Source organism: Mobula birostris, chromosome 2, assembly GCF_030028105.1.
Source record: "Mobula birostris isolate sMobBir1 chromosome 2, sMobBir1.hap1, whole genome shotgun sequence".
NCBI lineage: Eukaryota > Metazoa > Chordata > Chondrichthyes > Myliobatiformes > Myliobatidae > Mobula > Mobula birostris.
In genome coordinates, this window is record NC_092371.1 from 231,684,431 (window position 1) to 231,698,517 (window position 14,087).

The 14,087-nt window shown below is 39.8% G+C and overlaps 1 protein-coding gene across 12 annotated transcripts in view; it reads left to right on the forward strand.

The window, feature by feature from the left end:
- fam184ab (family with sequence similarity 184 member Ab) overlaps nucleotides 1-14,087 on the forward strand; it is a 179,956-nt gene that overhangs the window by 62,146 nt on the left and 103,723 nt on the right. For all 12 annotated transcript variants that reach the window (XM_072251592.1, XM_072251593.1, XM_072251591.1 and 9 more), the window contains exons 2-4: nucleotides 3,267-4,115; nucleotides 10,962-11,097; nucleotides 13,589-13,770. In XM_072251592.1, the coding sequence (XP_072107693.1) occupies nucleotides 3,267-4,115; nucleotides 10,962-11,097; nucleotides 13,589-13,770 (1,167 nt within the window). The remainder of the gene's footprint in view (nucleotides 1-3,266; nucleotides 4,116-10,961; nucleotides 11,098-13,588; nucleotides 13,771-14,087) is intronic.

Below are 14,087 nucleotides of genomic sequence, written 5' to 3' on the forward strand. Positions count from 1 at the left end.
GCCCGGAGGGTGGGGGCCACTGCACCACCCAGCCTGCGACGACTGAGTCTAACATACCATCATCAGTGTGCTCGGTGCTGTTTTCCCAATTCCAGTAAGTGATACTACACTGTACGTACATTATTTCTACTTTATATAGGCTATGTATTTTTACGTGTTATTTGGTAGATTTGGCAGCTTCATAGTTTAGAGGTTACTGGAGAGCGCGTTTATGCGGAGAGCGCTTGCGTGACATTTTCGCTACGGAGATCTGTGCAGGCAATCGTTGTAGAGAAGTATTTCTACTTTATATAGGCTGTATATTTATCATATCATTCCTGCTTTTACTATATGTTACTGTTATTTTAGGTTTTATGTGTTATTTGGCATGATTTGGTAGGTTATTTTTGGGTCTGCGAACGCTCACAAAATTTTCCCATATAAATAAATGGTAATTGCTTCTTTGCTTTACGACATTTCGGCTTACGAACCGTTTCATAGGAATGCTCTACCTTCGGATGTCGGGGGAAACCTGTAGCCGTCTTTTTCCCAATTACCTTTTTGCACTAATGTGGTTAACAAAGCAATCTTCAAATTAGCTGCAGAGGCTTTGTACAGTTCGTGGCCTTCAGGCCCATGGAAATGCTTTGAGAACTGGCCTGTGGATAGGTGACCCTTGCTTCTCTTTCTGAGTTAAAAACATAGAAACATAGAAATCTACATCACATTACAGGTCCTTCAGCTCACAATGTTGTGTGACCATGTAATCTACCCTAGAAACTGCCTAAAATTTCCCTACTGCATAGCCCTCTATTTTTCCAACCTTCATGTACCTATCTAAGAGTTTCTTAAAAGACTCTACTGTATCTGCATCTACCATCTTTGCTGGCAGTGCATTCCACGCACCCACCACTCTCTGTATGAAAAACTTACCCCTGACATCCCCTCTTGTACCTATTTCCGAGCACCTTAAAACTGTGCCCCCTCATGTTAGCCATTTCAGCCCTGGGAAAAAGCCTCTGGCTATCCACACAATCAATGCTTCTCATCATCTTATACACCTCTATCAGGTCATCTCTCATCCTCCATTGCTGCAAGGAGAAAAGGCCAAGTTCACTCAACCTACTCTCATAAGGTATGCTCCCCAATCCAGGCAACATCCTTGTAAATCTCCTCTGCAATCTCACTATAGTATCCACATCCTTCCTGTATTGAGATGACCAGAACTGAACACAGTACTCCGGGTGGGGCCTAACTCAGGTCTTATATAGCCATAAAGTTACTTCTTGGCTCTTGAACTCAATTCTATGGTTGATGAAGGCCAACACACCATATACCTTCTTAACAACACTGTCAACCCGCGCAGCAGCTTTGAGCGTCCTATCGACATGGACCGCAATTCAACCTAAATCTATTCAACCAGGATAAAAATTAATACTCAGAAAGCAGTATGTTGATCTTGGCTCTGATATTTCCAGGATTTTGTAATTAATCCAAAATTGATGTAACCATAATTGACACTACTTTGTGGTTAGTTTTAAAAGAATACTTGTCACCCAGCAGACTGATTACACTAGTAACTTCTTGGATTATTGTAGAGTTCATTGTCTTGGCATTAATGACTCCTTTTGTATTTCATCTCACAGTCTATTTTTAAAAATACATTTCAGTTCCTCTCAGCATGCTGTGATATAAACTTTAGTCACATTTTGTGTGTAAAGGTCACAACAATGACTTGCACTTCAGTATTTGTTTTTCTGCGTTATGTGTGCTCTTCTATAGAGGCTGACCACATCCGCAAACATAATTAGGTGCCGAATAAGTGATTGCTGTGATGTTCACAAACCTTGATAAATGATAAAAATGTACCCCATATTATTTTTTTTAAGTATAAAGAAAAGCTTAAAGTTTGCTTCTCTCACACAGCTATTCTTCTCCATTGAAATGAATGGAATTGCTGACCCTATAACAGATCTAAACTTCAGGCAAAATTTCCAGTGTAACTGCTAGATTATTGCAGGAACCTGCACTTCTCTGTTTGACTTCTGGAGTTCAACATCAAAAGAGTGTCATCAAATTTCCTTGTCTATAGAAATGCTGCGAAATATTGCTAGTTTAGGATTCTTGTGTTGTAGTTTACATTAATTGAACATATCAAAGTGATATGTAATGCAATGAAGCACCATGGAAACACCACTGTAGGTGCAGGCGAGCAGTCATCTTGGTCATCTTGACTAATTAGAATAGCACCTCACCCATGAAGGAAAAGGGCAACCAGCCTCCAGCAGTGTTTGGGAATCAATGTTCTCAGCAATCACTGAATCAGTCAAAGTACTATTTATAATTACTGAACAGAAATTAAGATTTACTTTGGTTTGAGTGAAATAAAAGAAACAATTTTAATGGGAAATAAGGAAAAATAATAGCAAAATATCCATTCAGTCTTAATGGTATTGACAAAAATACTGCATATTCTGGAAATGGGGAAATAAATGTCAACTGAGCAGGAGGGAAAAATAAATTAGTATTAGTACAGAAATGGCATTGATGATTAGATAGTAAAATAACAACAAATCCTCTGGATGTATAATTTTATAGTCTAGGGTTTCAAGAGTTGCCAACAGAGATTGTGGATTCATTTGTTTTTCCAGAGTTCACTTGCTGCACCTGCTGTGAATTTGAGGAGGTCTTAGGGTGATTCTTTGTAATCTTTCCAGGGTTTGCTGATTTTTGTTTAAATTCATTCCCAGGATGGTAAATTTGAAACTTGATTCTCCACCCTGAGAAGTTGGTGGTGGTTTGCCATCAGTGAACTGCAATCCAGTTTTAATATAACTGAGTATGGTTTGATAGGCTACATCTTAAGCAGCCTAGCTGATGAAAGCGTATTTCTTTTGTAAAGTGCATTAGAGAAAGTGTGTTTGAATTTAATGGCAATGCAATGCATTGGCTAGTGCATAATTATTTTTATTGGTTGGGTGCCCACAATATGGAATGTTCATTATCATGGATGATGTGAGCTTTAAGAGGCAAGATGAGTCCAAAGAATTTTATGAGCTTTACACTTATTCATGGTTCTTTGAAGCACTGCTATGGTGAAAGGCTAGGGCGAACCAAGGAGGAAATTTTTTAAGGTACAACAAGGGCATTCAAGAATTAGAGATACTATCTGATCTGCTGAGTTCTTCCAGCATTTTGTGTGTTGCTAAGAATTATATTATTCTTATATGAAAGATATCGCATTGGATAATATCTTTATGACCAAATAATAAATGTTTTTTTTGTAGGTGATATATGCTTTAAATACTAAAAATGATGAACACGAGGCTGCTATCCAGGCACTCAAGGAGGCCCATGAGGAGGAAATACAACAAATCTTTGATGAAACAAAGGAGAAAATTCTTCACTACAAAAGTAAAATCAATGAGGAAGTAGAACTGCGGAAGAAAATCCAGTCTTTGGAAGAATCTCTGGAACAACATGAGCAGATGAAACAACAAGCACTTGCAGAATTTGAGGCCTATAAACAACAGGTTGAAGATGCACGTCTTGTTTTAGAAACTCATCAAATGCAAGGTGTTATGATTATGTCTAGAAATATTCAAGAAATTAAGGATAATTTTGAAGATAAACTGCAACAGTTTGTACAGTTAGAATCTCAATTTGATCTGGATAAACAAGAAACTCTGGAAGAATTGCGTGCAGCTCACAGACTAGAAATCCAGAATCTTATAAAGTCTCATCAAAGTCAACAGGAAACTTCAGATAAGCAACAGGAAAAATTGCAACAAATGCTCAAAGCTGAACTGGTTTCTATGAAGAATAAAAATGAAGAACTTGTACTTGAAAAGCAGAATGTGGTGGAAGAATTTGAAGCTAAATTGAGCAAAACTCAGGCCTTTTATGAACACGAAATTGAAGCTTTAAGAAAATCTCAGCAGGCATCAGAAAGTGCACTATGTAAACAGAGGGAGTCTCAGTTGAAGATGGAGTTTCACAGCCGTGAAACTGCTTTAAAAACAGCACTTGACAAGCTTCAGACAGAATTGCAAATTGCTCAGGAGGATGGCAATCAGATGAGGAGCAAATGTGAACAGCTTCATGGTGCATTAATCAAAGCAGAAAGCCATATACAAGTAAGAACCATACAAGTGATTAGAAACAGAATGATCAAAAATGATAGATGTGAGTCATTCGCTACCCAGATTTTATTAAACTGCAACAAACTTAGAGCATGTTACATCAGAAATGGTCTCTGTTTGAGATTAAGCCAGTTTGTTTTGTCCACTGATGAATAGATTTTGTACCAAAACTAGAAGTTTCGTCACTATTGTTGATACAAATTGATCTGGTCAAGTATACTAAGTCACTTTCCTGAGTGAATGTTGTGAGTTATGTTTGATCTGTACATTGTACTGTGGTAATGAAATTGTTTCTAAGTCTAACTATGTAGCATCCACACTTAAGCCTATTGCTTTCAGGGCATAATAAGATTCCATTGCGACTTGTCTCAGTTGGGATGGATTGAGCTAAATTCAGATCATTGCCTGCACTTGTCTGGGCCAATGTAACCTGCTATCTCTGGAAACTAAGCAGCAAAGCCTAGTGAAGCGCCAGTTGCATTTTGGTGGTGTTCTGTCCTCCTTTTTTAAGGAAAGGGGCTTCCCTTCCACCACCATCAACTCTGCTCTCAAACGCATCTCCCCCATTTCACACACATCTGCTCTCACTCCATCCTCCCGCCACCACACTAGGAATAGGGTTCCCCTGGTCCTCCCCTACCACCCCACCAGCCTCCGGGTCCAACATATTATTCTCCGTAACTTCCACCACCTCCAACGGGATCCCACCACTAAGCACATCTTTCCCTCCCCCCCTTTCTCTGCTTTCCGCAGGGATCGCTCCCTACACGACTCCCTTGTCCATTCGTCCCCCCCATCCCTCCCCACTGATCTCCCTCCTGGCACTTATCCTTATAAGCGGAACAAGTGCTACACATGCCCTTACACTTCCTCCCTTACCACCATTCAGGGCCCCAGACAGTCCTTCCAGGTGAGGCGACACTTCACCTGTGAGTCAGCTGCGTCCAGTGGCCTTCTATATATTGGCGAGACCTGACGCAGACTGGGATATCATTTTGCTGAACACCTACGCTCTGTCCGCCAGAGAAAGCAGGATCTCCCAGTGGCCACACATTTTAATTCCACATTCCATTCCCATTCTGATAGGTCTATCCACGGCCTCCTCTACTGTAAAGATGAAGCCACACTGAAGTTGGAGGAACAACACCTTGTATTCCGTCTGGGTAGCCTCCAACCTGATGGCATGAACATTGACTTCTCTAACTTCCGCTAATGCCCCACCTCCCCCTCGTAACTCATCCATTATTTATTTTATATTCACACATTCTTTCTCGCTCTCTCTCCTTTTTCTCCCTCTGTCCCTTGCCCATCCTCTGGGTTTTTTTTCCCCCCTCCCCTTTTCCTTCTCCCTGGGCCTCCTGTCCCATGATCCTCTCATATCCCTTTTGCCAATCAACTGTCCAGCTCTTGACTCCATCCCTCCCCCTCCTGTCTTCTCCTATCATTTTGGATCTCTTACTAGCCCTTCCTTCAGTTAGTCCTGATGAAGTGTCTCGGCCCGAAACGTCGACTGTACCTCTTCCTAGAGATGCTGCCTGGCCTGCTGCATTCACCAGCAACTTTGATGTGTTTGCTTGAATTTCCAGCATCTGCAGAATTCCTTGTGTTATAGTACACCCTGACCTCTTTTGTCAGGAGGCAAGGCTGGGTGCAGAAACTTGCCTTTTGTAAATATTGGAAGGCATTTTTAACAGATTTTCAAAGTATTTAGAAGTGATCTATATTTGGAAAACAATTCACTAATTAACAATTAAGAACATGAAAACAAAGAAATAAAATAAGTAGAAAACAAATGAAGTACTCTTTCCCTCTTTTCCTGCATTTGGTAATTACCAATTTTATGAATGCAGACACTGATCCTGTATCCTGGTTGATATAGGATTACAGATCCTCACACTCTGTGGTACAACGTCCATAAGAGCAATGTCAATTAGGCCATCTGGCCCATCGAGTCTGCTCCACCATTCAATCAGGGCTGGTCCTTTTTTTTGAAATGTCAGCTTGATTAGCATCTGAGGTTGGATTACTGACAGGACATGGTGATCAAGTGCAGAGACAGTGTGGTGATATTTGTCACTCAACTCACCTGAGACCTTTATCAAGTCACCTAAATTCAGAGTATTCTTAATGAAGGATCTTGGCCTGAAATGTTGCCTGCTGATTTATTTCCATAGATTCTGCCTGACCTGCTGAGTTTCTCTAGCATTTTATGTGCGTTGCTCAGAAAATTCTTACCTGGTAGCAGCTTAATGCAGGTAGTTCTGACCCATTAGTTCTTTTAAGAAAACATTCTGAGTCTTCTGCAATAAATAAATAAATAGCTTGATCCATTAAGTTATTACACAGTGCATTGCTTGGCATGCATAGCAGTTAATGCTGCTACTTAGTGACTCTGTCGATTTGGGATTATTTCTGTCCTTGTACTGTCTTTGTGTGGTATACCCACTCAGACTTTGACATGCGGGTTTCCAATAAGTGCTCTGCTTTCCTTTCCATATCTCAAAGACTTCCTGAAAAGTTAATTGGCTGCTGTAAATTGTCCCTTAGAACAGGAAAATGGTAGAAAAAAAAATCAAAGGACTGTAGGGCATGTGAGTAAGTTGCAAGGGTACAGGGAAATATAGGAGATGGGGTGTGGGGCTGATAGAATTACCCTGCAAGGAGCTGGCAAGGGCTTGATAGTCCACATTGTTCATATTGTGTTGCAGTAAGTAAGTAAACAGTAATGACCAAATATCAGTGGTTTCTTTATCTTCAGCTGTAATTAACTTTCTAATCTCGCTGGCTCACATACCTATTGACAATATATGAATACAGAGGCCCAAAAGAATGGAGGCTATGCGTTCATCTGCATCAAATTGATTCCATGTGACCAGGTTATCTGAAGCTCAGTACAGCTTGATTTTGAAAGTTAGTGACATGATCAAATACACATAGGCAACTGCTTACCTACACTTTTCTCAATACAGTGGATTCCAGTTAACTGGGACACATTGGGACCAGTACATTTTCGACAAATTAAGCGGCTGCCCAAATTAGTTAAAGTTTCATGGATGTTCTCGTGAGAACAAAGTCACTGGAGAGAAGTACTAGTAGACATGACGTAGTGTCTTTATTGGACAAAATGAGATACATCATGCATCATACTGAGCCCCTTTTGGAGCAAAAGGTCTTCCTGACCTAGCTCTACATGACATTTTGATAGTTCAATCATTTCATTTAGTATCAAAGAATGTACACAAGAGACAACATGAAATTCTTGCTCCTCACAGACATCCATGAAAAACAGGAGAATACTCCAAAGAATGAGTGACAGTAAAAACGTTAGAATCCCAAAGCCCCCTTCTCCTCATTCCACACACAAACAGCAGCAAAGCATCAACCCTTTCCTACTTAATTCAGCAAAAAACATCAGCAGCAACCACCCACCAAGCAAGCAATTGCAAAGCCGACAAGAGTGAGCATCACCTGCAGTACAACAAAAACTAATTTTTCACCTGACAATCTGACATGACACAGACTCCTCTCAGTGAGAGAGGAGACAAAACAAAACAACTTGCTAATTATGGTGTTAAAGTCTGCTGCATCTCTTTTTTTTCACTTCTCTGACTCAAGAATTGGCAGCAAACTCTCCCTCACCAATGAGAGAAAGAGAGGGAGAGAGAAAGAGAGAGCAATTTGCAAAGAACCGAGACCTGCAACAGCTGATCTGTTGTTCCCGATATTCTGTTTTCTCCCACAATGCTTCAGATGACGACACCAGTATAGAATCAGCTCATTCACAGGGCTGCAAAGCTTTGGAACCCCGAAGGCGTGCTCAGCTTCTAGGCTGCGCCCTTGGGATGTGCTAAAGATCAAAGGACTATTCCATATTTACACTTCCTTCTTTGAGCTACACATAAATTTCACAACTCCTGCTTTGCATCCACACCACAGACATTTGAGAGAATTTTAATTGGCATTGAATGCTCTTAGAATTGACTGTGGTTCACAGTTCTTAGGAAACCATTGTTCAGAGCTGCATTTTAGATTTAATCCACTGTTCATATTCACAACTGAAGACAATTGGCTGAAGTCAGTTTGCTGAAGTTATTTGTTATATGTGTTAACCCCAAAAATGCTCTAACAATGGAAGTACTTAAAAGGTATAAAAAAGACAAGCTATATTTAAATGAGTAACAATTTACAGTATGTATTTAAATGAAATAGGTAGGTTTGCTAGCATGGTTCGGGAGGGTTTAAACTAATTTGCAAGGGGGATGGGACCCAGAGCAATAGAGCAGTGAAAGAAGTGCATGGAGTAAAGCCAGATCTAACATATAGAGAGGCTTTGAGGAAAGAGAAACAGAATAAAGGGTGTAAAGGTAGTAAAGTAGAAGGGCTAAAGTGCATGTACTTCAATGCAAGAAGCATCAGGAGCAAAGGTGATGAACTGAGAGCTTGGATACATACATGGAATTATGATATAGTGGCCATTACAGAGACTTGGCTGGCACCAGGGCAGGAATAGATTCTCAATATTCCTGGATTTCAGTGCTTTAAGAGGGATAGAAAGGGGAGAAAAGGGGGAGGAGGGGTGGCAGTACTGGTCAGGGATACTATTACAGCTACAGAAAAGGTGAGTAATGTAGCAGGATCCTCTTTTGAGTCAGTATGGGTAAAAGTCAGGAACAGGAAGGGAGCAGTTACTCTATTGGGAGTATTCTATAGGCCCCCTGGTAGCAGCAGAGATACCGAGGAGCAGATTGGGAGGCAGATTTTGGAAAGGTGCAAAAATAACAGGGTTGTTATCATGGGTGACTTTAACTTCCCTAATATTGATTGGCACCTGATTAGTTCCAAGGGTTTAGACAGGGCAGAGTTTGTTAAGTGTGTCCAGGACGGATTCCTGTCACAGTATGTTGACAGGCCAACTAGGGGGAATGCCATATTAGATCTAGTATTAGGTAACAAACCGGGTCAGGTCACAGATTTCTCGGTGGGTGAGCATCTGGGGGACAGTGACCACTGCTCCCTGGCCTTTAGCATTATCATGGAAAAGGATAGAATCAGAGAGGACAGGAAAATTTTTAATTGGGGAAGGGCAAATTATGAGGCTATAAGGCTAGAACTTGCGGGTGTGAATTGGGATGATGTTTTTGCAGGGAAATGTACTATGGACATATGGTTCGGAGAAGAGTGAAGTGGTACACTTTGGAAGGACAAACTCCAAGGCAGAGTACAAAGTAAATGGCAGGATACTTGGTAGTGTGGAGGAGCAGAGGGATCTGGAGGTACATGTTCACAGATCCCTGAAAGTTGCCTCACAGGTAGATAGGGTAGTTAAGAAAGCTTATGGGGTATTAGCTTTTATAAGTCGAGGGATAGAGTTTAAGAGTCGCAATGTAATGATGCAGCTCTATAGAACACTGGTTAGGCCACACTTGGAGTACTGTGTCCAGTTCTGGTTGCCTCACTATAGGAAGGATGTGGAAGCATTGGAAAGGGTACAGAGGAGATTTACCAGGATGCTGCCTGGTTTAGAGAGTATAGATTATGATCAGAGATTAAGGGAGCTAAGGGTTTACTCTTTGAAGAGAAGGAGGATGAGAGGAGACATGATAGATGTGTACAAGATATTAAGAGGAATAGATAGAGTGGATAGCCAGCACCTCTTCCCCAGGGCACCACTGCTCAATACAAGAGGATATGGCTTTAAGGTAAGGGGTGGGAAGTTCAAGGGGGATATTAGAGGAAGGTTTTTTTACTCAGAGTGGTTGGTGCATGGAATGCACTGCCTGAGTCAGTGGTGGAGGCAGATACACTAGTGAAATTTAAGAGACTACTAGACAGGTATATGGAGGAATTTAAGGTGGGGGGTTATATGGGAGGCAGGGTTTGAGGGCCAGCACAACATTGTGGGCCGAAGGGCCTGTACTGTGCTGTACTTTTCTATGTTCTATGAAATACAGACCAAATTAGAACACTGCCAATACCTCTACAGTAGTACAAAACTGAGTATTAGTTCCTAATCATTATCGACAGAGGAATTTATCTGCTGTGTTCTTTTGATTGACTGTAAATAAACAAAATCAGCACCGACTCCTTTCCCAGATCCTCTAAATCTTCATTTTCATTGTAATATTCAAAATGATTGTTGATACTTTCAAATTTTTTGTAGTTCATACAAGCAGTGAACAGTTCATTTTCACAGCGGCCGTCTCTGGCATTTCCAAGCCTGAATGCTTGAAACTATGGTTAGCAAAACAGTTCTGAATTGTCTTATTGTTTATTTCTCACCAACTATCAGTGACAAAAATCACTGCTTTTTGAACACAAACATACGTAACTGACACAATTTGAAAACTAATCGTTGGACACCATGCCACTAATCATGGTGTAGTGTATAATGGTCACACGTGTGCACGTGATTGACACTAGTTAGAAACTGTTCAGCAACAGTCTCCTTCCCCAATTAAGTGACATTGTGTCCAAAATAAACAAAGGGAATGCCAGCTATTTTAGCAGCTTAGTTTTTGTTCTTTCAGATTTATCCCAAATAAACAAATGCCCTATTAACTAGAATCAACTGTATGTTGAAATATTTGGCAGTTTGAAACAGAAAGCTATTGCCTCATGTCTTCACTTCAAAAATGCTGAGGTTATGTACAATGAGAATGGGAATTGCATGTGCTTGTCATTGCCCTGGCATGAAATTGATAAAAATTAAAATGTTTCAAAATATACCTTTTAAAATCGAGAAACCTGCTTTGCTTTGTCTTTTTTTGGTATATTTAGTCCTGAACACAGCTCAGTTGTAACACTTGATTTCTTTAATAAAAGTGGCATGTATTCTTTCAGATGCTTCAGGAACAACTGAAAGACGACCAACAGAATGCTAATGATACTCTTATAAAACAAAAGCAGTTAGAAAATGAACTCGTTGCTTGTAACGATCGTATTCAACAGCAATCTACAGAATTGCTACTTAAATCAAGTAGGTCTTTCTTTAGTTTAACCCCATTTATTTCAAAAACAACAAAATGGTGGATAAATCAGTTTGAATGATACAATTTAAAAGAGAGGTGATGGAATGATACATTATTTAATATTACGAAAAATTACGAATATTGAACTCAGTTGGGAGTTTTATGAGAGAAAATTTTCTCAACTATTGTTTCATATCTTTAATGCCATTGGCATCAGTGAAATTAGCTACTTGTCCCATCGTATCTAGCCTAACCATTGGGCATCCATGTGTATTAATCCCATGTTCTAGCCGTTAGCCCATATCCTTCAATGGCTAGTCAATTCAAGTGCTCATCTGTTAAATGCTGTTAGTGACTCTGCTTCCACCACTCTTAGGTATTTCAGATATTCACCCCAATCTGGGCGAAAAAGGACACGTTCAGATCCCCTTTACTTCTCTTACTTCTTACTCTAAAGTTAATGCTGTCTAGTTTAATTCACCTGCATTATACCCTATCTATTGTCCTCATAATTTTGTATACCGCAATCATCTTCTCTCTTAACCTCCTTCACTCTAGGGAAACCAGACCTAACCTATCTACTCCTGATCACTCAAACTCTCCAGTCCAGGTAACATCCTTGTGTATCTTTTCTGTGCTCTCTATTTTAATCTTATCCTTCTTATAGCGTGATGACTAGAACGGCACAGAGTAGTGAAGTTGGCCTGACCAACATTTTGTACAACTGCTACAGGACATCCCAACTCTTGTACTCATTTCCTTTGCTGATGAAGGCAAGCACACCATACACCTTCCACATCACCCTATCAACCTGCATTCCCATTTTCTGAGAACTATGTATTTGTATCCTAATGTCCATCTGTTTAACAATACTGCTCAAGGCCCTGCCATTCAACATGTTGATTCTGTTCTACTTTTAATATCTCAAAATGCATTTCTTTGTAATTGTCTGAGTTAAATTCCATCTGCCATTCCCTTTCCCACTTTCCCAGTTGATCAAGATCCTGTTGTAATGTTGTACTACTTCCTTGTCCATTATAGAAACAATTTTGATGTCATCTACAAACTTGTTAATCATGCCACCTATGTTCTTATCCAAATCATTTATATAAATGGTGAACAACAGAGGACCCTGCACCGATCCCTGTGGCACAGCACTGGTCTCAGGCTTACAATATTAACAACTACCACCCTCTCTTTGCGTACACCAAGCCATTGTTGTATACAAATGGCTAGCTCACTCTGGATCCCATGTGTTCAATGGGCCAAATGGCATAATTCTGCTCCTATGTCTTATGGTCTTATGGTTGTATTCTTCTACATCACTTCCTCATGTACAAAATGTTAGAGGAACTCAGCAGGTCAGGCAGTATCTATGGAAAGGAATAAAGAGTCAACATTTCGGGCCATGACCTTTCTTTAGTAGTGCAGAGTCTCGGTCCGAAACATCAGCTCTTTAGTGCTGTTAGTAACACTGATGTGTTCTGATGAAGGATCTCCATCTCAGCCAGAAACATCAACTATTCCTTTCCCTTGATGCTGCCTGACCTGCTGAATTCCTCCAGCATTTTATGTGTTACTGTGGATTTCCAGCAAACGCAGAATCTCTTGTGGTCAGCCATGGCCTTGGCCTTGCTGAAGTCCATGTTTTTAACCTGTATTGCCCATCCTCATCGGTCCTCTTGATCACCTCTCCAAAAAGCTCAGTCTCATTCAGATATTGAATTTCCCACACACAAAGCACTGCTGATTATCTTTAATCAGTGCTTCCCTTTCCAAGTTCAATAAATCCTCTCTCTTAGAATCCCATCCAATAAGTTTCCCATCAATAATGTAAGGCTCACCAGCCTGTAAATCCTGCACTTGTCCTTGCTACCCTTCTTAAGTACAGGGGCAACATTAGCTATCATGCAGTCTTCCAGTACATTACTGGTGTTAATGACAATCCAAGAAGCTCAGCCAAAGCCCTGGGAAAATTGTCAGCACTTTCTGTAACATTGCTTATATTATTGTGTATTTACGCCTTTGAACTTTGTCCTACAGTGAAGTTTACAAATAGATGCTAAATGTTTTTTGTTTTAATTTAAAACATGCAACTGCACGTTTTAATTAAGAGAGATTCACATTCATACAGCATCGTTTTGACCTCTTAATTTCTCAACTATTTTTGCATGTGCATTAATAAGTAACCAGTTTCCCACAAATAAGGATGTGATAATGACAATATCAATTCCTTTAATTGTATTAATTGGTAAATAGCTGTTGTCCAGAACCTCTAAAATATTTCTTTTGTATCATAGATTCTATAACATCCACCTCAGAGCGTAGGTGGTACTTTGATTTAAAGATTTTTTCAAAACCAGGGAATGAATTTAACTGGAATCTTTTAACCACAGATCCATGGATGTACAGTAACTAAGTATGATAGTTGTATTCTAATATGAGAGATCATGGATAATCACGGAACAATTATATAAAAGTGCTTTGTGTTGGTTTTAGGTCACATTGGAACACTTCAAGCCACACAGATGACTCAAGAAGCTACAATCCAAGAACTGGAGTTACAGCACTGTAGATTAATGGAGAAGTTATCTAATCTTGAAGAGGAAAGGAATACCTTGCGAAACAGCAAGCAGACCTTGGATGAGCAACAGAGGCAACAACTAATGGCCATTGAGAAGGTTGTGCTTTTAATTTTTAAGATGTTTAATATCAAAAGGAACTTTGGTAGTTTAGATATTTTGGAAGTAATGCAAATACAAAGAAATTTAAATTGATTGATGCCACTTCATCCTTTCAATATTGAATTTCTATCACTAGGAAAATGCATAAATACATCTACAGAATCTCTTGTGTATATAATACAGTTTTATTTTAAAGTAGTTTCGCTTTGCTAACAGAGCTAAATGTCTTTCATATTAGTGAACATAACATTGTTAAGCATGTATAATATGTACTTTTCACTCATTATCTTTTAAGTTACTTCCCAGCTCTGAAG